The sequence below is a fragment of the Vigna unguiculata genome, chromosome 2 (genome assembly GCF_004118075.2).
Source record: "Vigna unguiculata cultivar IT97K-499-35 chromosome 2, ASM411807v1, whole genome shotgun sequence".
Lineage (NCBI taxonomy): Eukaryota > Viridiplantae > Streptophyta > Magnoliopsida > Fabales > Fabaceae > Vigna > Vigna unguiculata.
Window position 1 is genome coordinate 29,472,902 of NC_040280.1, and position 20,562 is coordinate 29,493,463.

The 20,562-nt window shown below is 34.8% G+C and overlaps 5 protein-coding genes across 7 annotated transcripts; 2 read left to right on the forward strand and 3 right to left on the reverse strand.

The window, feature by feature from the left end:
* The first annotated feature begins 292 nt into the window (after positions 1 to 292).
* LOC114173905 (phosphatidylinositol 3,4,5-trisphosphate 3-phosphatase and protein-tyrosine-phosphatase PTEN2A-like) lies at positions 293 to 7,948 on the forward strand. 2 transcript variants are annotated; one of them, XM_028058572.1, is made up of 14 exons: positions 293 to 618; positions 744 to 863; positions 1,005 to 1,449; positions 2,231 to 2,332; positions 2,424 to 2,480; positions 3,719 to 3,784; positions 4,712 to 4,888; positions 4,985 to 5,071; positions 5,172 to 5,236; positions 5,304 to 5,380; positions 6,202 to 6,248; positions 6,334 to 6,464; positions 6,947 to 7,016; positions 7,144 to 7,650. In XM_028058572.1, exons 3-14 carry the CDS (start codon positions 1,024 to 1,026, stop codon positions 7,648 to 7,650), a joined length of 1,812 nt encoding a protein of 603 aa, XP_027914373.1. In that variant the 5' UTR covers positions 293 to 618; positions 744 to 863; positions 1,005 to 1,023. The 2 variants fall into 2 exon arrangements, with proteins under 2 accessions (XP_027914373.1, XP_027914372.1); XM_028058571.1 differs by lacking the exon at positions 744 to 863 and having other exon boundaries at positions 295 to 618; positions 7,144 to 7,948.
* Positions 7,949 to 9,020: 1,072 nt separating this feature from the next.
* LOC114173102 (F-box protein SKIP2) lies at positions 9,021 to 10,911 on the reverse strand. The gene has a single exon (XM_028057326.1). It carries the CDS (start codon positions 10,842 to 10,844, stop codon positions 9,234 to 9,236), a length of 1,611 nt encoding a protein of 536 aa, XP_027913127.1. The 5' UTR covers positions 10,845 to 10,911; the 3' UTR covers positions 9,021 to 9,233.
* A 2,873-nt stretch (positions 10,912 to 13,784) lies between these two features.
* Positions 13,785 to 15,602, forward strand: LOC114173103 (cyclin-D3-3-like). The gene is made up of 4 exons (XM_028057327.1): positions 13,785 to 14,459; positions 14,555 to 14,756; positions 14,844 to 14,974; positions 15,056 to 15,602. The coding sequence occupies exons 1-4, from the start codon at positions 14,046 to 14,048 to the stop codon at positions 15,311 to 15,313; spliced, it is 1,005 nt and encodes a 334-aa protein (XP_027913128.1). The 5' UTR covers positions 13,785 to 14,045; the 3' UTR covers positions 15,314 to 15,602.
* Positions 15,603 to 17,764: 2,162 nt separating this feature from the next.
* Positions 17,765 to 19,469, reverse strand: LOC114173146 (ADP-ribosylation factor 2-like). Of its 2 annotated transcripts, none has more exons than XM_028057388.1 (6): positions 19,375 to 19,469; positions 19,033 to 19,222; positions 18,697 to 18,767; positions 18,399 to 18,518; positions 18,163 to 18,281; positions 17,765 to 18,068 (listed from the first exon to the last, which is right to left on the reverse strand). In XM_028057388.1, exons 1-6 carry the CDS (start codon positions 19,447 to 19,449, stop codon positions 17,978 to 17,980), a joined length of 666 nt encoding a protein of 221 aa, XP_027913189.1. In that variant the 5' UTR covers positions 19,450 to 19,469; the 3' UTR covers positions 17,765 to 17,977. The 2 variants fall into 2 exon arrangements, with proteins under 2 accessions (XP_027913189.1, XP_027913190.1); XM_028057389.1 differs by having other exon boundaries at positions 19,033 to 19,209; positions 19,375 to 19,439.
* Positions 19,470 to 19,733: 264 nt separating this feature from the next.
* Positions 19,734 to 20,399, reverse strand: LOC114167177. The gene is made up of 2 exons (XM_028052174.1): positions 20,253 to 20,399; positions 19,734 to 20,166 (listed from the first exon to the last, which is right to left on the reverse strand). Exons 1-2 carry the CDS (start codon positions 20,268 to 20,270, stop codon positions 19,954 to 19,956), a joined length of 231 nt encoding a protein of 76 aa, XP_027907975.1. The 5' UTR covers positions 20,271 to 20,399; the 3' UTR covers positions 19,734 to 19,953.
* Positions 20,400 to 20,562: the final 163 nt, after the last annotated feature.

The window sequence follows — 20,562 nt, forward strand, 5'->3', positions numbered from 1 at the left end:
TTATAAAAAGGAAAACAAGATCAAGCCCTAATTTATAGGGGAACCAATTAGTTATACCGTCCATTCATTTAATTTACATGTGCTAACTATTGTTTTTTTTTTCAAGCATCCAATGAAAATATTTCAAAAAGTTCAAAAGTATTTGTTGAAGTGATTGAAAACAAATATTATATTATATTAAACCAGTCCACAGAACTTTCCCATTTTATCATAATTGGATTAGGATTATCCTATTGCATTTAATGACTCTACTCTATTTTATCAATACTTTTTTAATATTAAACTTTATCAAACGTGATGAGGAAAGAAATTATTGAAGCGATCGGAAAGAAGAAACAAAAATGGATGAGGGTGATTTGAATTCACCATTGTAGCTACTCTAATTTTTAATTATTTATTATGATAAAATGGTTCCACGGTGGATTGTGAAATAAGCAACGGTCCGCAGCTGTTCATTTCTTTTCTTTTTTCCCTTTGATCTCCGATGTGTAATCGCTGATGACTTCAATCAAACTGCATTGATCCAATTCCCAAGCTCGCAAATCGTGTGTTTCCCCTCAACAGACCCATTGTTCTCTGCAAAACAGATCGAATAGTGTGCATCACCATCGACTCACCGTAAGCGATCCATTGTTGAATCTGTGATGTGAATGAGTATCTGCCATATTTACAAATTACTATAATTATTGCTTTTTTCAATCGCAAATCTGCTCAATCTGTATTACCGAACCCTCCATTTTCAGATCCCTCTGTTTATATTCCCGACGCCGACGTTTTGGCCCTGCTTTTGTTCAATTTATGCTCGCATCCAGTTAATTTATCGGACAACCGCTTAGATTATGAGACTAATTAGCTTGTGTGAAGTAGGTGTTTTTCTTTGGGTATTATTATATTGTAATTTCCCCACCAACATTGTATGATGTGTGTTAATTTATTTATTACTTAGTTTGCTGTTAGCTGGTTAAAGGTAATCTGCTCTTAACTATTGGTTTTACACTTTGCAGAACTGCATTTGAGTGACTCATGGAACCAGCTCCTGCTTATTCTTCATCTCAACCTACTCCTCCAGTTTCTAGTGCTGAAGAACAACACCAACCCAAAGTGACAGGACAGATCAACAATGCACATGATTCACCATCATCAACGTTACCTGCTTCTGGCATGTCATTATGGACAAGACATCTGAAAATTCCAGGCCTTGGCCTTGGACAAGCACAACAGGATTCACAGACCGAAAACACAAGCGTATCAGCTTTTGCTCGCCTGACTGGTGGGCTTGGATTGCTAACGCAGTCGAAAGAATCTGCTGGTCCAGTCAATTCAGGACCTGATCAATCTAATTTAATTGAATCCTTCGCCAAAGGGTTGATGGACTCTTCCAAGAGTGCAGTAAAAGCTGTCCAGGTCAAAGCACGCCATATTGTCTCTCAGAATAAACGTAGATACCAGGTTAGTTGACAACGAAATTTCGCACCTAGTCTGGTTTTATCTCTATGACGTGCATTAGATGGATTAAATCATATGGCTGATTCATGTTATTGTGTCCAAATCTGCTGGTTGAGTCACTTGCATTTGTGTTAACACACTGCAGCATGATTTGTTTTTGTCATCTCTACCTCTTCAAATTGTGGATATAAAAACTGGAGCCTTATATTTACATATTTTCTGTTGATATATTTTTGCCTCAGGATTATGTAATTATTTATCTGCACTGGCAGCAACCTCCGTTCAAAATTTATTATAAGAATAGACACACCACCTGAATGATACAATTAATGTTGCATGCTCTGCTTTACATATGTAAAAGAAACAAAGTCTATAAAACATGTTATAGGAGATTTTGATATTCGCTACAAACTATAGTTGCAAGAAGAGCATGATCTCAAAATGTATTTTCCAATCTTTGGTTTATTGCTTCCTATTAAAGATTTGCTTTGTCTTCTAACATTCTTAATAACACAAATGTTGATTTTCCCACTATTTATAAAGCATCACGAGGGAAATGGTCACTATCTTGCTTTATTTATTAAAGAATCAAATTGGTATCGACTTCTTGGGAAATGTATCATATTGTGTATATGATATTTCTCTGATACAAATTTACATTTTTCTACCATACTTAATGAATTTTGGACAGAAACAATTGTTTTTTTCTTAAGAAATGAGTTAACTTCTATGTTGCTTTCATTTTGTTGTACTTTAATATTTCAGCTCTTATTCTTTGAAACAGGAAGATGGATTTGATTTGGATATGACATACATCACTGAAAATATAATTGCTATGGGATTTCCGGGTGGTGATATTAGCTCTGGAATTGTTGGATACATTGAGGTATACTTGTTGACTGTCAGTTCTTGTTTCTCATGTTCAAGCCAAGCTCAGTTATCATTCAATTTTGTTTTAAGGGGTAGCTGTGTTTCAGGGGTTCTATCGCAATCACATGGAAGAGGTGATCAAGTTTTTTGAAACACATCATAAGGTAACATATTATCTACCTGGGTTCCTATTATCTGCTCATCCATTCGCACTCAGAATTTTGCAGAGCATTGAAATCTAATTGCTGGCATGATACTTGAGTCACACTTTGGAAGTATGGGATTCTTGTATAGGATTTATAAGACTTTCGCTCTCTAATTGCAGTGGCTAATTTGTGTTTCAGATCTCCTTCTTTCTTATAAATAAGTATGTAAAAGATATCTAGAACAGAACCAAATAGTACTTTTCTTCTAGTTAACATCCCACCAATATAGAAGAACACATTTTATTGGAAAATGTGAACTATATCCTCTGTTAAAGCCATTAAATCCCTTCATTGTTCATATTGCACAGAATCATTAGATAAACAAATCCTAAACCTTCGAATGAATAATATCCTATCTATCTAACCTAAAATCAATAGAATCTGAAAAACATTCGTAAGTCATAAGCTTGGTTGTTTTTTTAGCTGTGTACTTGAGTCTATGTGCAGTTTTAGTCCTCTTAGTTTTAGCTTTTTTGCATTAGGTCATCATATTTTCCTAATTGTTCAAATTGATTCCCCCACCCAAAATTTCATCCATTAATTAACAGAATCTTTACATAGGTGGTCATCTATCATTGCTATGTTTAGATTTTAGTCCTCTTGGTTTAGAGTCTTGCATTTAGTAATCATATTTTCCTAATTGTTCAAATTAATTCCCCCACCTCAAATTTCATCCATTAAGTAACAGAATTTTTGCTGAGGTCTAATCTATCATTGATATGTATAGATTCACAAAGGAAAAAATATAAAATAATTAAATAAAATATATTTATTTTATTTGATACATTCTTTATTATTTACATATTCTATACATATTTTTTCTTTGCTAATTTATACAAATTAATTATATCCCACACCTTTATTTCATAACTATTAATCATTGGATAACTTTTTTAGCTGAGTTGCTTTGAACAGTTAAGGAACTGATAATGTGGAGAAAAAATATAAATAAGCCCAAAGTATAAAAACACTGCTATATCTCTTGAACCCTTATATTGCTTGTAAATAGATGCGTTGAGTACCTAAAGTCCTAAAGATTCTGCCATGCTCCAACTTCCTCTACAAATTTGAGCAATTACTCTTACTCATTTTTCTTGTGCATTACATGGTATGCTACAATAACTAATTTCTCCAAGTATCTTTGTGCACCGAGTGTTGATATCACAACTTTATTCTTTTGAAACCTTGATGTGCAGGGTAAATACAAAGTATACAATCTTTGTTCAGAAAGGTTATATGATGGATCATTATTCCAGGGGAAGGTATGATTTTCATCTTTATCTTTATTTTAGTAATCAAATTGAGGTACTGGTATTGATGCGTAATAATTTTGACTGTTACCTATCATTATTTACCTGTCTAGTCTGGTCCACCTGCTCTTTAAGTGCATTTGTTCTTTATGTTCTACTTAAAGTTGAAAATTTGAGTCAACTTGCCGAGAGCTTCTGATCGTTGATGTAGCTATCTAGAGTTTGGTAATTTGTAATTGGTAAATTGTATCCTTTTTACGAATGCACGTTCTAAACTTTAATTTAGTCGCAATTTGTAGTAAATTAATATATCTTTCTGCTAACCTTTAATATGTATTTTGAATACTAAGCATTCAATAATTGAAAGAAATCAGTAAAATACTTTTAAAGGAACTTTATGAAATGATTAAAAACAAAACAAAACCATGAGGGTATGTTAGTCGTCCCTCTTGTTGGACCCCCCTTCCTCTCCTATGCCTCAAACTATATGTTACTACATTACGAACAGCCACCTCCTTTTGATGGGAAAAACTTGGAGATATGACTAGGGAATAATGGATTAATGTAAAATAAAACAGGAATGAAAAAGAAAAAATCTGCTTGTTTCTTTGTTGTCTAACTTTGGTGGTTGATATTGGGTATAGTTTGACAGTACGTTGCATATCCTCGACAGAAATATTTAGAAGATCCTATTGACAAAGCTTTCTTACACTCAAATGCAGCCAATTGCCATGCCATTTGGAGTGTCTGAAAACATCACATAGGAACATTAAAAAATTGGATATAAACATAGAGAAAATAATTATTTGACTTTTTTGTTGCTGTTTGGTTTTGCAGATGTCAGAAAAAGAATTAAAGAATGGACCACAATTTCTGATATCAAATTAAATTAGCGTAATATTTTTGTTTGTCCTGTTAACGTACTGGGATTGTTTTCAGGTTGCGACTTTCCCATTTAGTGATCATAATTGCCCCCCTATTCAACTTATAACATCATTCTGTCAAAGTGCATATTCATGGTTGAAGGAGGATATTCAAAATGTGGTGGTTGTTCATTGTAAAGCTGGTATGGGGAGGACTGGACTGATGATATGTTGTCTTCTTTTGTCTCTTAAGGCAAGTCATGATAATCAACTCCAAAGACTTTGGAATTTTAGTTGTGCTCTTCTATCTGAAATTTTCAATCTTTTGACTGTCAATATTATTTTGCAGTTCTTCCCAACTGCAGAGGAAGCCATTGATTACTTTAACCATAAAAGATGTGTAGATGGAAAGGCTCTAGTCCTCCCTAGTCAAATAGTCAGTCAATAATTTTGGTTTATTGTTTTATTAAATATGGAATATATTCTGCCATTCTGGACATATTCTTCTAAAATCATTTATTTCTGTAATTTTTTAGAGATATGTAAAATACTTTGAACGGACTTTAACACAATTCAATGGAGAAGTCCAGCCTGGACGAAGGTATGATGTAATTTTGTCACATTGTCCCAGAATCGAAGAAGGTTCCTCTTAATTTGGACTTTGACAGGTGCATACTAAGAGGGTTCCGGCTTCAAAGGTGCCCTTATTGGGTTAGACCATCTATTACAATTTCTGATCATAAGGGTGAGTACCAAAGTTCATTCTTTTCTCTTCATGTCATTCCAGTAATACTATAGTGTGAATTTCAACATTTTTTAGCAAAGCTAAAATCATAAAAACACTGTTTGGTTGAGAGGATGGGTGAAGATGCAAGTAATGTGCTATATTCGGTGTGAAAGAGAAGAGAAATAATTAAAAAAATAGTGGAATTCGTTGTACCATTACCTATTTCTACTCATCTCTTTATCTCTCCCCTCATCTTATCCCTATTTCTCTTCAACCAAATACCTGTATTATTCATCTATTTCCATTTTAGCTACTTATTTCCATCCAACCTATTTCTCTCCATCTACCCAACAAAGTGTTAGATTCCAAGTTTTGCATGAAGAGAAAGGGCAAATGTAATGGTACGATTGTAAAAAAGACAAATTGTGTGGAGTCAACTAGTGCTGTACTTGTTTGGTAAAGGAGTAAATGCACGAATGGACATAAATGAGATGAGACTAAAAATAAGTTCTCAATATTTTGATCATTTATTTTGATTCTTTTTAGTGATGTGATGTAATGATCTAATGGTGATTGAAGTGGTGGGTTAAAAGTGGATAAAAAAAATGGATTAAAGTATCATTGTCCTATCTCATATCAGTATAGCTCAAGAAATTAAACTATTCATCTCGGGGTCTGGTTCTGAACTTCAGATGTTTACCTCTGTATCTTTTCCCAATTGAGTATAAACCAAAGTAATTGATTCGTATTTCTACCTATACAAGGCTCTAGTTTGTGCCGTACTTTCTCATGCAAATAGTCAAGTTGTTCTTACGACTGACATTTTAACTTATTCCCAGGAGTTTTGTTTGCCACAAGAAACCATCCCAAAACCAAAGATCTATTGGTACACACTATTTTTTATCCCTGCTTTCGAGTTTTGATATTGTATGGATTTGAATTTGATTACTGAATTTACTTTCTACACTCAGCCAGAAGATTTCTGGATCAGTGCACCGAAGAAAGGAATTGTGGTTTTTGCTCTACCAGGAGAACCTGGTCTAGCAGAGTTGGAAGGAGACTTCAAAATTCATTTTAATGATAGACAAGGAGATTTCTACTGGTTTGTTCAGAAACCTGTTTCTTTCGGTCCTTTTATTTATAGGAAAATTGTACTATGATATTCATTTTTTTACTCTTATCCTTTATTTTCTAATGTAGCTTAGTGTGGAACATTGATTCTTTCAAAACAAAAAATAATAATATATTCATTAATGATCCACATTAAGTCACGTTAAGGAATAAATGATGAAAGTCGAAAAATAGAAATCATAATATTATTGTCCTTATTTATATTTTTCGCTCACTTAACAGAACCATTATGATTATATTGTGACATTTAGGGTGATTTTAATATATAATTTTTTTTATCAGGATCTTACATTTTTAACATGATGACGTAACATTGTATCATGATAATTATTTTCATTTATTCTCCTATTTATATTATAGATTTGTTCTCTTAAAAGATGTATATAATATGAAACAACTTGTTTGCTTACACAAATTAACAGTTTTCTTGATGTAACAATTTCTTCTTGGCAGTTGGATGAATACAACAATGATAGAAAATCGAAAAGTTTTAGATGGTTCAGATTTTGATGGTTTCGACAAGGTAAAATATTCAATTTTTATTTTGTATGCCAGCTTTAACCTCAATATCTTGCTGCAGTCCCTACTTACGTTATTGGTTTATTCTCTGAACCTGACGATAATTTAAACCTTACCGTTGCATCCTTCAGAGGAAGATCCCCACTCCAGGATTCCGGGTGGAAGTTGTCATGATAGACTATAATGAAACCCTACCTTCAATTACAAAAGCAAATCCCACCAGCAAAGGATCTGATGGAAACACAATCAATGCCGTACCTGGTCCAAAGCCTTCTACATCTAATTCAACTGAGAGTAAACCCCCAAGAAATGAAGATGATGTATTCTCAGACAGTGATGAAGAGGAGAGTCGAGATACACAAAGCAAGAAAGCTGCAACTGAGTACAAATTTATGGCACCTCATCAAGCATCTGAGGGGACAACAGATCATGTAGGGATGTTGACAAACTCAACGGATCGTTTGTCACTGCAGCATGAGGCTGGCATGCAGAATAATTCTTCTGAAAAATCAACTGCAGATGAACATCATAAAGTTCACAGCACAAACGTGGAATCTGTAGGGGCAAGTGACATCAAGGCAATTGCAGCAGATGCTTCAGTTTTTTCCTTTGGGGATGAAGACTTTGAAAGTGATTGAAAGGAGGTGGGATGAACCGCTGATCCATTTCAATACTATTAAGGAAAGGAATTAGGCATTACAGGAATTCATTGGTTTCTCCCAATTTGTTGTCAAATGAACTTTCCTGTATTTGTTTATTTATTCCTTGTATATTTTTACGTTATACATTTATGTGATTATTTCATGTTTTCTACGTTATGTGCTTGTCCTCTGGAGAATTCCACAAAAGGTAACAAAAACAAATCATATTAGTGTAATGTGAGTTGAAATAAGAAGAAAGGTAACAAATACATGATACCAATATTTCTTTCCAAAATTGATAATGGGTGACAAATCTAGTGCTTGTGTATAATCTTTACTTAATTTAAAGAAATCATGGTCTTTTTCTTATTAATTGCCTGATAAAATGTTTGAAAGAAAGTTATTTTTCAACCATAATCATTTGTCAAACTTGCAGTATAATATTCTTTAAGATTCACATTCAAGAATTTATGTAAATATTATTTTTTGTGAAGATCTTAAATGACATGTAATAAATAAAATATAGCTTGGGAAGCAGTTTGCTAATATAAAAGGACTAAATAGCACATTTCAATCTCTGGGTTGATGAAAGGAAACTCTGTTTAAGTAACTGATAGTGTATGTTGAAGATTTAAATATTCCCACGCTATTATCAGCTTTTCACCATCTAAGAGTAGATGTAATTTTAATCAAAATTAGAGTTTCATGAGATCAACCATCGAAGCAAATACACTAACGTAGGACGTAATACTGATATGCATATAACTGATATCATACAGTCAATATCCAAAATATAAGACATGACCACATCGATGATATATATAATCAACATGACGAATTTTAACCTTAATTAAGAATTCATGTATATATTTGAAATAATTAGTTATATCTTATAGAAACAAGCTTAAAAATGTTACTGATCTTATATTACATTTTATATTTTTGTAATTGAAAGATTGTCTGTGTTTACGCTATTTTACACTGTGTCTGAGGCTCCCCAGTTTCCAATCTTTTAAATCAACTGATATTGAGAGATGAAAGTCTAAACATTAATTAATGAATACCACTCCAAATACTGCACCTAACTTTTGTATCTATCTAAATTGTGGAATGTTAGGGGACTGAATATATATGGCCTGTTTTCTCTACCATGTTAGTTAATGAATAATGTTCATTCGGTCAAAACTCAAAAAAGTGATTGTCATTTCCAACCATAATGAATACACTTTGAGTTCTCATCCTCAACCATATAATACACAGTTAACAACATAACTCCTAGCAAGTATATTAAGAGAAAGTGAGATTTATCACAATTTGTACAATTTCTTTTTGGTGAAATATGCAGATTTTATCAAAACTGACAAACGGGAAATAACCTACAATAGATAGAAAAGAGACAATCAACGAGGGTAATTGACATATCTAGTTAACAATAGAGATGCTGCTACCAGCTGTTCATAAGAAAACAAAAAATCACATAACCAACACCGCAAAGACAGGCAATCAACATGAACACTCATCTCACATATTGGGGAATGCCAACATGGAAAGAACATGTTCGCTACTTTCTTACTAACATATCATAAAAAGTTGCTACTGGGGACATTATCAATGTTAGACAGCCTTCTGAAGGCACATGATAATAAATTTCTACCAGCCAAAAGGCTCAACCTTGTTCGCAACATTGTCAATCGGGTGTTGTTATTACTTGAAGGAGCCTCAGCCTCAACCTCCGCCTCAGCCTCTGCCACACCATCCTGAGTTGCTCCAACACCATCACTTCCACTCCCATCCAAAGCTTCAACTTCACTATCATCATAATTAAACGCCAAAGAAACCCTCTGTTCTCGCACCCACTCTACCCCTCTACCAGTAATCTTTCTGCACTTCTTCACCTTAACCTTAACCAAATTGGGACACCCCGAAGCTAGAGCTCCGATCCCAGCATTGGATACAGGACACCCTTTAATGCATAGCTTCTTGAGTGCAACACACTTACTAGCAATACACTCAATCTCCGCATCACCAACGGTTCCAATCCCACAAAGAGCCAACCTCTCCAAATTCCTGCAATTGCTTGCAATCGCCGCCAAGCTCGAAAAAGTAGGGTAAACACCAATCAACACAAGCTCCTGCAAATCAGGACAGTGTTTGGCAATCGCAGCCAAACCATCATCACCAATCCTATTAGTTCTCCATCCATCTATGTGAACCTTCCTCAACAACTTACACCTCTCAGCAACCATCGAAAGCCCTACATTGGAGCACTCCGCGGTTTTCACAACGTGCAGAGTCTCCAACCTCAAACACCTCGCCACCCCCACAAGTCCCACATCGCTAACTTGAACCTTCTCCAAGTGAATCTCAATCAGACCACCGTTTAAACACCCAACCCTAACCAGACTATCATCCCAATCCCCCGTACACCCAATCACCTTCAAAGTTCGAAGCTTCTTCGAACCAATCAAAAGTGGCGCAAAGCTTTGACCGTTCACCAGCTCCTTTAGGCATACAGATTTCAACGAAGCCGCGGCACCAACCTCCACCTCGGTGATTTGGTGGACCCCGCGGAGCCGCTTCAGCGTTAGATCTTCTAACGTGACGCATCGATCGAGCAGCGCCGCGATTCCCTTCGTGCCGAACATGCACGACGCGCACGATAGCTTCTTCAAGGCCTTGCAGTTATCGCCTACGCCGGCCATTCCAATTTCCGTTACGTCACGGCACCCGCGCAACTTCAGACGCGTGAGGTTCCTGCACCGCATCGAGATCATAATCAAAGTGTCGTCGTTTAAGCTCGCGTACTTCCGGTCGATTCGTAAAGTGAGTTTTGTGACCGACTCGAAGCGGTCAAATAGGGGAGAAATCAGCTCTTGCAATTCAGGCCGAGCGACAAGCGAGAGGCGGTGCCGTCTCTCGCCGTCCACGCGGCGCCATCGGCGGCAGACCTGAGAGCACTCTTTCCGGTCGGTGTTGTTGAGGAAATGGAAAATCACGGCCAAGCAATCGTCGGAAAGACGGATTGTGTGGTCGGCATCGAAATCGGGATCGCTGCTTGAATGTAACTGAGAAATTTGTTGGCGGTTGAGGTCCGGCGTTGGCGCGGCGGCGGTAGATGGTGACTGTCCCATGGATATGTGTGCGGGAAGCGGCGGAGAGGTATTGAAGGATTTATTACAAAGACAAGGCATAGAACTTAAGGGAGGAGGCGCGTGTGGTACTCGCGCAACCACCTGGAAGTGGGCGAGATTTGCGTGTGGGTTCATGCATCAGAGTCAGCCCAGGTACGCGATAGTGGGCTTGCGTGTCTCTGTCATCTTGGACCTGGCCTTTCACCTTTCTTTTTCATCTTTCCACTTTTTTTATTTTTATTATCTTCTTTTATTAATTATTTTCTATGGCCTTTATTTTGTTTTCTTCATATTTTTACACATTATTAAAACGATCGTAAACATAGGAAAATGAAAGGGTAGTATCTAGTACAGGTAAAATTCAGTTAAAGTTTGTTTCAATATCATTGACTACTTACTAACAACACCTCTCTCCTTCCAGAAAACGCGCACATTAGTTTACCTATTTTTCTTTATTTGACTTAACATTTTCTCACAATACTATTGTTTTCTCTAAAACTTTTCTTATTGCCAATATTTGAACTTCTAAAATATACGGAGATTTTCCAATTTATTAGTTATTTGAATGCTATATTTTAAGGAAAATTGAAAAGGTCATTTGAATAGTCTTGAATATGAAGAATTTAAAGCCAATTACGTTATTAAATTGTGCAAAATTATCCTGAAATGCTGAAATGGTCGTCTTCATCGTCTCGTGTATTAGCGTGTATCCAATGGGTTTTTTATTCATATAAATTTTATGGATGCAAAATATTTTCAAATTGAAGAAAATTATTTATATAAAAATATCTCTTTAAGAACGGTGTCATTACTTTCTCCTTCACAAACCCATAATTCAACACTAGTTGATGGTTTTGACTACTTTGTATTAAAACTACAAGAGCCACTCATTTATTACTAGTTTGTTTAAAGGAAGGTAGAGTGATTTTTAATGGTTAAAGAAGGGAGAAGAGAGAGAGGTGTAGGGGATTGATTATTCGTATAAAATAATCAAACCCTAAACTATTTATAATATTAAGAAAAAATTATCTAATGTTAATTTACCTCAATTATTTATTTATAGTGTAAATTGTATGTTGTCACATAAACAACATTAAGGCTGGTTTAGAATAAAATATTTGGTAAACATGACAAAAGAGAGAAAATTCCTATAATTCTGTTTTTCACCACAAGTGTGAAATTAATTTAGGTATAAGTTAGAGAACCAGTTTTTAGAAAAGTTAATATGAAATAACGTTTATAAATTTGTTAATATATCAAAAAGTTTATTTAATTTATCATTTTTATTTTTTCTACAAATATTTACAAGAAGTTTCTTAAACATTTTTTTACAATGACTGTTTCAAACCTCTGCCTCGCCATTAACATTAGTTTCATAATTTTTTTTTTATGTATACACAAATACGTTACATCTAATTTTGATTGATGAATGTATATATCACTTTACGTAGGAATGGAGTTTATAAGAGGTGGGAATAGATTGGGCCAAAGTCGTTCACACTATTTTAAAACAGGTAAAATTTAATTCTAATAATTTTACATAAATATTAAACATTAAAAATTATGTTTAATTTAAATATGTTATTTGAATTGTTAAAAGTATTAATTAAGTTGTACACGTGTCTGTGTCATCCCTGCACTTGTGCTGTTTCCTTTGAGTCAAAGTTATAATTGAAGATTACTTGGGTTGGATGGGAAAAGCAAGCATTATTATTGGCGGGGATTGTTTTCGAAGTTCTTTTTACTGTTCTATACTGCAACATCTTCAAATAGCTATTACGGAGTGGAACCAAAATAATGTTCACTTATTATTCTTTCATTTGCATCCAACACACCACAACAACCTTTTAAGCTCTTTTGGTCACTTCACACCATCATTTACACTCCCCCAATTCTAATTTACATCGTTTCTAAACCCTAAATATGTTGTGCTATGTTGTGCTCCAATAATGGAGTGGAGATTCCTTTATAAGTCTGGATTATTATATACTATGAAATGATTCTGAGGGAAATCACTTTAGTTAGAACAACCTCTTTTTTTCAAAAGAAAAACCAAGTTGTGTTAATTACCAGCAACATTACTTTACTTCCTATGAGTGGTTCATGAACATGTTTGGCAACAGATTCGTGATCGTGACTATCAGTGAACAACTTTTATTATCAGTATTATAAAAAGTGTTTCTTTTTATTAAGCAATGTAAGATTGAATCTTAGTAACGTGTCTTACTTTAGATATGAAATAAATTATGTTGAAGAGGAAGTACTCATGCATTCATGATCCCTCATAATATCAACAACATATGTTTATAAGAAAATTGTGATCTGATACAAACATAAAAGGTACTCAAGAAACCCAGTTTAATGGTTTGTCATTAATATTGTAAGCACAGCACATCGTTACTAGTGATTACTTAAGATTTACATTACCCTTAGTAAGAAGAAGATGCCACAACCACTAACTAACACCAATCACATTGTTATTATTTTGTTCAGTAAATATTGTCACTGTCAAAGTTTCATTGTTTGTTAAAGAGAACAATAGTTACATGTATAATTATTATTTATGGTACAGAAGTAACCCATTTTATTGGTTTGTCTTGATGTTAGCACATCTTGCTATAACTGTTATTAATTACTGCAACCGTGATTATTTAACATTCATATTACCATTATATGTTATATTACCGTTAGTACAAAACTTATCACTGCCACCCTATAAAACCAATCACGTTGTTTTTGTCAGTAAATATTGTCACTTCCAACAATATTCACATCTCTCTCATTACCAAAACAATAATCACATACATAATTATAATGGTGTTTTCATTTTTTTCTTCTATGTCACAAAAAAGTTTAAATGCTTAGTAAAATTCAACCACTTAAACTGTTCTATGTAAAAGAAAAATTATTTAAATATAACATGTACCCATATTATTGTTTTCAAAATGTAAGAGCAAAATTTATTTATTTTCTTGCTTCCATTTTTTTAAAGTATTTTAGGAATGTCGGAACAATGTGACAGACAGCAAAAAGAGCGGGGAATAAAAAACGACAGAAAAAGAATATTATTTTTTATTAGTTTTGGTTTTGGCAAACGTAACTCACTCCTACTCCCAACTCTGACTATTATCTGCGTCAGTAAGTAACGTTATGAAATGAAATGTTAAATGGCTTCTTCTTCCCCTTTCTCACACCATAGCCAAACAAATTTCTATCTTCTTCTTCTTCTCTTCTTCTTCTTCTTCTTCTTCTTCCATCACCATGCCTCACCCTCCCTCACCCTCTTTCCTCCTCTGTCACGAACAATACTCCTCTTTCCAACAACATTCTCCAACTCTCATCATCACCACCCCATCTTCACCTTCCATTTTTTCCGACCACCACCTCTTCTCCCAACACGACCACCTTCTCTCTCTACTCTCCAAAGAGCCCGCAACGCATGTCACTCCCTCCCCTTCCCACCACGTCGTACGCTGGATTTCTACACTTTCCCACTTCCACGGTTTCGCTCCTCTTACCACCGTTCTCGCCGTTAACTACTTCAACAGGTTCGTTAACAGAAGGAGCTTTCAGACCGAAGATAAACCATGGAAGACTCAACTGGTAGCCGTTGCTTGCGTCTCTCTCGCAGCAAAAGTGGAGGAAACTCGGGTGCCACTTCTTTTGGAGTTGCAAGTACATTTTCCAACATCGCTGTTTGTTCGCTAAAGTTCCGAGTTTTCCTTCTTCTTCTAATGTTAAACGTGGAAGTGATTTTCGATTTCTTTTAGGTGGAGGAATCGGAATTTGTGTTTGAAGCGAAGACCATACATACGATGGAGCTCCTCGTGTTGTCCACTCTCGAATGGAAAATGAACCCTGTCACTCCAATCTGTTTCTTTCAACACTTTCTCACAAGGCTTGCTTTAAAGCGTCACCTGCACTGGGAATTTATGTGTGGGTGCCAACATCTTCTTCTCTCTGTCATTGCCGGTAAGATGTAATAATGTTGATAAATATGATACATATATGGTATCGCCCAGTACATTCATATTAATATCTATAATTTTTTATTTTCAGATTCAAGGGTTATGAGTTATCTTCCTTCTACATTGTCTGCTGCTATAATGATCCACGTTATTGAAGAGATTGAACCATTAAATGCTACGGAGTACCGAAATCAACTTCTAGGTTTACTCAAAAGTAACGAGGTGTGTCACTTTATCTTTAATTGTTCAAATCTGCTACATTTTTGAGTGACTGATTGGAAAAAATTGGTGGGTATGTTACAGGAGGACGTGAATGAGTGCTACAAACTGATGCTGGGACTATTAGTTTGCTGTAAAGGGATTCACAATCCTGGTCAGAGGCGCAAACGTGTCTCTGAGCCAAGTAGCCCTGATGGGGTCATTGATGCATCTTTCTGCTGTGAAAGTTCAAATGATTCATGGTCAGTGTCATCACTTTCTGTGGAGCCAGAGTTAAAGAGGAGAAAAGATGAGGTCCCAGTGAATCGAGTGTCTATTGATGTTCTAAATATTCCTCGTTAATAACTTAGAATCATGGTAGTTTTATTAGAAACCGCAAGAGAAAATATCTGGCAGTCATGTTATGGAGGAGGAGAACTTTTGTTGTCAGTTTCTAGATTGATGGCTCAACACTTGAAAATGAAGGAGGCAGAGAGAGACTCTATTCCTTCACTGTTATCCAACAAGGATCTTATACTGAGTAGCAACATTACATGAATTGTAGTCTTACATGTGCAAGTTCAATTACGCATGATGTTTCCCATTAAGCAACATTCAAGGGGTTTCCTTTGTTTCTTTGTTATCTTCCAAATCTCTCCCTCTTAGTACAGAACAGGAACTCCACATTAAGATTAACGTGTAAACAAAGATGGCTGGAATGTCTTCTGCAATGCATTATATGAATAAATGAAATTATAATACGTGGTTAAACAAAACCCGAAAACAAGTTAGTTAACAAACACATTTCATGAATATATAATAACTCCTTTCTTGTCAGTTTTTGGAGGAAAATATTGCAATTAAAAGTGTATGAGTTTTTCAATTCAATGGTCGTATAGTCGGATCAAACTTTTCTTTTTCCTGTTTGACATTAAGTATGAACTTGGGACTTTAAGCAATTCGGTGTCTGTGGTTGCAAATTTAATGCAGAGTTTGTTGTCACTAACTACCATATTATAATTGAAAATGCCAGTTCATATTATGAACACTATGACTTATAATTGAAGATGCAACACAATCACGAACACTGTGATTGTTGTCATGGTAAAAGAGACTTCTTTCGGTTAACTGAAAACTGGGAATTGAAATTTCACCATTTGAGCACTTAGAACATCTCTGACAGAAGCAACTTTCATGTATTAAAAATGCAGTATGTGATTTCTATTAAGTCATACTGTTGTTAAGAAAGATATTCCTGATTTTGCTCAAACGAAAGAAATTTTAAGAAGCTTTAAACAATTTACAATTTTAGATAATAATGTTTATTATTTTAATTGATAAAGTAATATATATTTTACTTTTAAGGTTGAGATGCTGAAGGAAATAATAAAAACAACCTTTTAAGCATCTTGTGAGTGTTGCATAAAACTTTTTTAATAGACAAGTTCCTGGAAGCAACCTAAGGCAACTTCTGAACATTTCTAATTGAAGCTACTCTTGTGATTATAAAGTAAAGATGCGAAAATAGAAAATGCATTTTGCACGATAGCTAAATAATGATAAAGATGCGCTCTAGCTGCTACGAACTTGAAAATTGGATGTAGGTGATGGGTGATCGACAAGTTTTTCGGAATGATGAGTTCTCTCTGAACTTTTACGAGTTTTGTCTGACTTTTATGTTTGGAAAGTGATAGAGCCATGCTCATAATATAGCTATTAATTACACAGAAGAAGAGAAAAATAGGCACGCAAAAGAGGCAAAATGATCAAAGGCAAGAAGACCAGTCATCATAGGACGAAATATTTGAAAAAGTTTTGAAATTGGGTGTCTCTGTTCCTTTCCCATTTTTAACTGAGTTATGGTCAGCTATGTATTTTTCCATAGTTATGATGAAAGATTTTCAATGTGCCCAACAATAATTCTATGTGACATGATGATTCTCCTTCAGATTGAACTTTTGCATGCTCTGTTTAGCCTTAGGAAAACCAAAAACTTAGGTTGTGTTGTTGACCAATAGGTGTTACAACTTAAATTGTTTGGCAAAAACAAGTGTGCTTCAGATTTTCTATCATACCAGAAACAAAAAGATTGTGACATGATTGAAGTCTATTTGGGAGTAGGATAGTGTTATAATTTCGATAAGGTGTAGCCAGGGACCACGATTATGACCAAATTAAAAGGGTTCTTCTGATGTACAACCAAGAGACAGAAGAAGATGTGCACAATGTGATATCTATCTATACACTAAACTTGTTACCTATAAATATAGCATCAAAAGCTAATAAGGAGCCAGCATTCTCCACATGCACGTAATATTAGGTGCGTTATGGTTTTGGTTAAAAGTGCCAAATTTATGTAAGCCAATTTTGTTTCCGCATAATCTACCTCTTTTAGCTACCATGCAAATATTGGTGTAGATGTTTGGTCTAGCAGCTTCATTATGAGGCCACATAAGTTAAATGCAAAGGACATGACTATCACCACAAACAAACACTTTTTTTTCCCACCAACCTGAACAATCTTGCTTACTCTATTCTTTAAATCAAACAAATTCTTCACTTTTAAATTGAAATTTTCAAACCCAGTAGAGTCATCGCTGTCTAATAATGTTTGAAAAAATGACTTAAATTAACAAGCTCTTCACATCAGAGCTTATGTTGTAAGTTTCACTACGTGAAATAGGCTAAAAGAGTAATCATTCTCTAAACCCTTTTTCAGGGACCACCAAAAGCTTAAGTTAAACGAACACAGACCATGAATGCTTTATTGCATCTTTAACATGCCCTATCACCCCTCTCTAGCTTTCAAGCATAAATAATGCACATGTCCTTTCATCATGCGCTGATATTAAAGTTTTTTATTAAGATAATGACAGATACATTAGGTTAAATCACGTCAATGACAGTGGTTGACATCATAAGTAGTTCGAAGTTCAACAAATAACAGATAAAATAAAACTCATTTATGCCTATGATATCAAACGATATATAATAGAGTCTGAACATTCATATCATGGAAGATCAGATTCATCTTGTCTTGTTAGATATGTGACTAGATAACCAATCTAGCCCTTCATAGAGTCCTTGCCCTGATGTAGCACATGTTGGTTGGATGAACCTTCATAAATAAATAACAAAAAACAGCTACAATAAGTTATTCATTAAACATTATTAATTCTCACGAAGTTGTTTTTTGTAACTATGTGACATACCAGCGACGCAGGCGAAGTGAATGTAATCCAAGTTTGTCTGTAATTTCTGCGACACTTAAAGCATTGGGAAGGTCTTGCTTATTGGCAAACACCAGAACTGTAGCATCGCGAAGTTCATCCTGCAATGCTCATTAACAAGATTATTACATCATTTAATTGTCGAAAGACAAAGCTTGCACATTTTCATTTGGGGAATCTTCTGATAAAATTTAACCATGGTAATTAAAATTACTGACCTCACTTAGCATTCTATGCAATTCGTCCCTGGCTTCCAAAATTCTCTCTCTATCGTTACTGTCTACCACAAAGATCAGACCTTGTGTGTTCTGAAAGTAGTGTCTCCACAATGGTCGAATCTACATAGGATTTGGCATGGAATCGATTTAGAGTAGTTTTTGTAACATGTGCATGGAATGTTACCATATACTCATGATCCCATAAAAATTATATTTTGACAGACAAATCTGTAAGCGCAGGATTTCAAATGAAGGTTTGTTTTTTAATAAATTAATGTGTGCAGAAAAACCAAAATACCTTGTCCTGTCCTCCAACATCCCAGACGGTGAAGCTCACATTTTTGTACTCAACAGTCTCCACATTGAAGCCTAATCCATTAAACATATATACCCCATTTGAATCATTTCATTTGTCGTAAAAATTGTATCTTTCAATTTTGATAATTTAAAAGTGTAGTTTTTATTTTTATTTTTTATTTCTCTCAGTTTGAAGTTCTTGAGATATCTATTACTTAATATTCATTCAGAAATAAGGTGGATCAATCACACTTAGTTGAGTACACTATATATATAGTACGAATTCAGAAGATTTGTCTAAGAACAGAGGGAAAAAAGTACTGTGACTGGTATGAACCTATTGTGGGTATGGTAGTGACGATTTCTCCCAGTTTAAGTTTATAGAGTATTGTTGTTTTCCCAGCTGCATCAAGACCCACCATCAGGATCCTCATTTCTTTCTTCGCATAAAACAATCTCATTAGCCGTGACACCGTCAAACCCATTGTTGCCTCTGGTTCAATCAAGATTTTGGCTGAAAAAAAAACCTAAAAAGTAAACCGTGCAAAATGAAAATCAAAATTATAATAACAGAATTCTTTTCATAGCAAAAATCAAAATAAGACCCTTGAACTTCTTTTTCTTTTTCTTTTTTTTTTTTTCTCTTGCAAACTGTGATGAAAGAAGAGGAAGGTGCTACCTCAAAAAGATGTACTTTTTTTACAAGCAAAGGAAACTTAAAAATGACTCTGTTGCTCGTATATTTTATAACCATGTGACCAGAAAATAGCACCAGGAATCAATACTGCACTAGTAGAAAGAGGGAATAGGATTCATAGCTGCAAGAATAAAGTGAATGATGGGCATGCCATTTGAAACCATGGGTAAAATAAAAAGCGACTTGTTATGATCTTGTGATATGAATTTTGTAGTCCCATCCAGAAGTGAGATTCGGATGACACACACTACAGAAGTTACATCAGCGTCAAACCAAAGCAAGGATTCATGCAAAAGCAACAAACCTTGATTTTCTAAAAAAACATGTTTTTGTTGATGTGAATTCTTTTACGGTGAAAATACTGAAAAATGATATAGCGGCTTTGGCTAATTAGCCTTACAATAGTTACAGTAGGATTAATTCTGATACAATACTGAATACATCATTGGCACTACTTTGTCCATGTCTGCTTCGTGACTAAAGGACAAGTTAGCAATAGCAATAAAAGAATAAATTTACACATTGCCAAACCTATTTCCTTGGCTAAACAAATTGATAACATTATTTTTTTGCCATGGCATCCTTGGCAGACTGTAGGGTGGATGTAACAGCAGCAGTAGCACCAGCAAGTATTCCACCAGTGGTGTTGTTCGTTGTATGGAGCTCGTGAATTACATCAACCTTCCTAATTTCTTGACCTTGCCCTGCTGAAGATCGATAATCCACACATGCCACCTTTTTCTCCATGCAATTTTCTGCGTTCACAGTCTCATTCTGACAGAAGAATTCATACAGATTCATTCATTTAACATTAGAACTGAAAAATGCGTAAAAAAAATATTTTCTGGACTTACACTAACCTTGGATTCTTCATTCATGTTAACCAATTAAAATAAAAACTATAGATCACTACCTCTTGGGTGATTTATAATTGAATTTGGGCTTTTAAGAGGAGGAAGCCAAATCAAGACTATCAAAAAATACGGACAACGAATGCGGAGTAAAAGAGCCTAAATAACTATGCACCCCACATCCGATAATTGAATTAACCAATTAACAATTACACTTTTGGAAGGTGGCGTGAATAAATTTTTTTTTTTTGTTTAGAGAGGTGATTATTGATAGCGTATCTACACTTCAGGAATTGATTACAAATGTAATTTGACCCGA

Excerpts from the sequence above, each read along its gene's own strand:
- LOC114173905 (XM_028058572.1), top strand. The coding sequence starts at position 1,024 with ATGGAACCAGCTCCTGCTTATTCTTCATCTCAACCTACTCCTCCAGTT. Across the intron at positions 1,450-2,230 it reads AGAATAAACGTAGATACCAG|GAAGATGGATTTGATTTGGA; the intron begins GTTAGTTGACAA and ends TCTTTGAAACAG. Across the intron at positions 3,785-4,711 it reads GATCATTATTCCAGGGGAAG|GTTGCGACTTTCCCATTTAG; the intron begins GTATGATTTTCA and ends GATTGTTTTCAG.
- LOC114173102 (XM_028057326.1), bottom strand. The coding sequence starts at position 10,844 with ATGCCTTGTCTTTGTAATAAATCCTTCAATACCTCTCCGCCGCTTCCC.
- LOC114173103 (XM_028057327.1), top strand. The coding sequence starts at position 14,046 with ATGCCTCACCCTCCCTCACCCTCTTTCCTCCTCTGTCACGAACAATAC. Across the intron at positions 14,460-14,554 it reads CACTTCTTTTGGAGTTGCAA|GTGGAGGAATCGGAATTTGT; the intron begins GTACATTTTCCA and ends GATTTCTTTTAG. Across the intron at positions 14,757-14,843 it reads TCTTCTCTCTGTCATTGCCG|ATTCAAGGGTTATGAGTTAT; the intron begins GTAAGATGTAAT and ends TTTTATTTTCAG.
- LOC114173146 (XM_028057388.1), bottom strand. The coding sequence starts at position 19,449 with ATGGTTATAAAATATACGAGCAACAGAGTCATTTTTAAGTTTCCTTTG. Across the intron at positions 19,223-19,374 it reads AAAAAGTACATCTTTTTGAG|GTTTTTTTTTCAGCCAAAAT; the intron begins GTAGCACCTTCC and ends TTTACTTTTTAG. Across the intron at positions 18,519-18,696 it reads ATGTTGGAGGACAGGACAAG|ATTCGACCATTGTGGAGACA; the intron begins GTATTTTGGTTT and ends AATCCTATGTAG.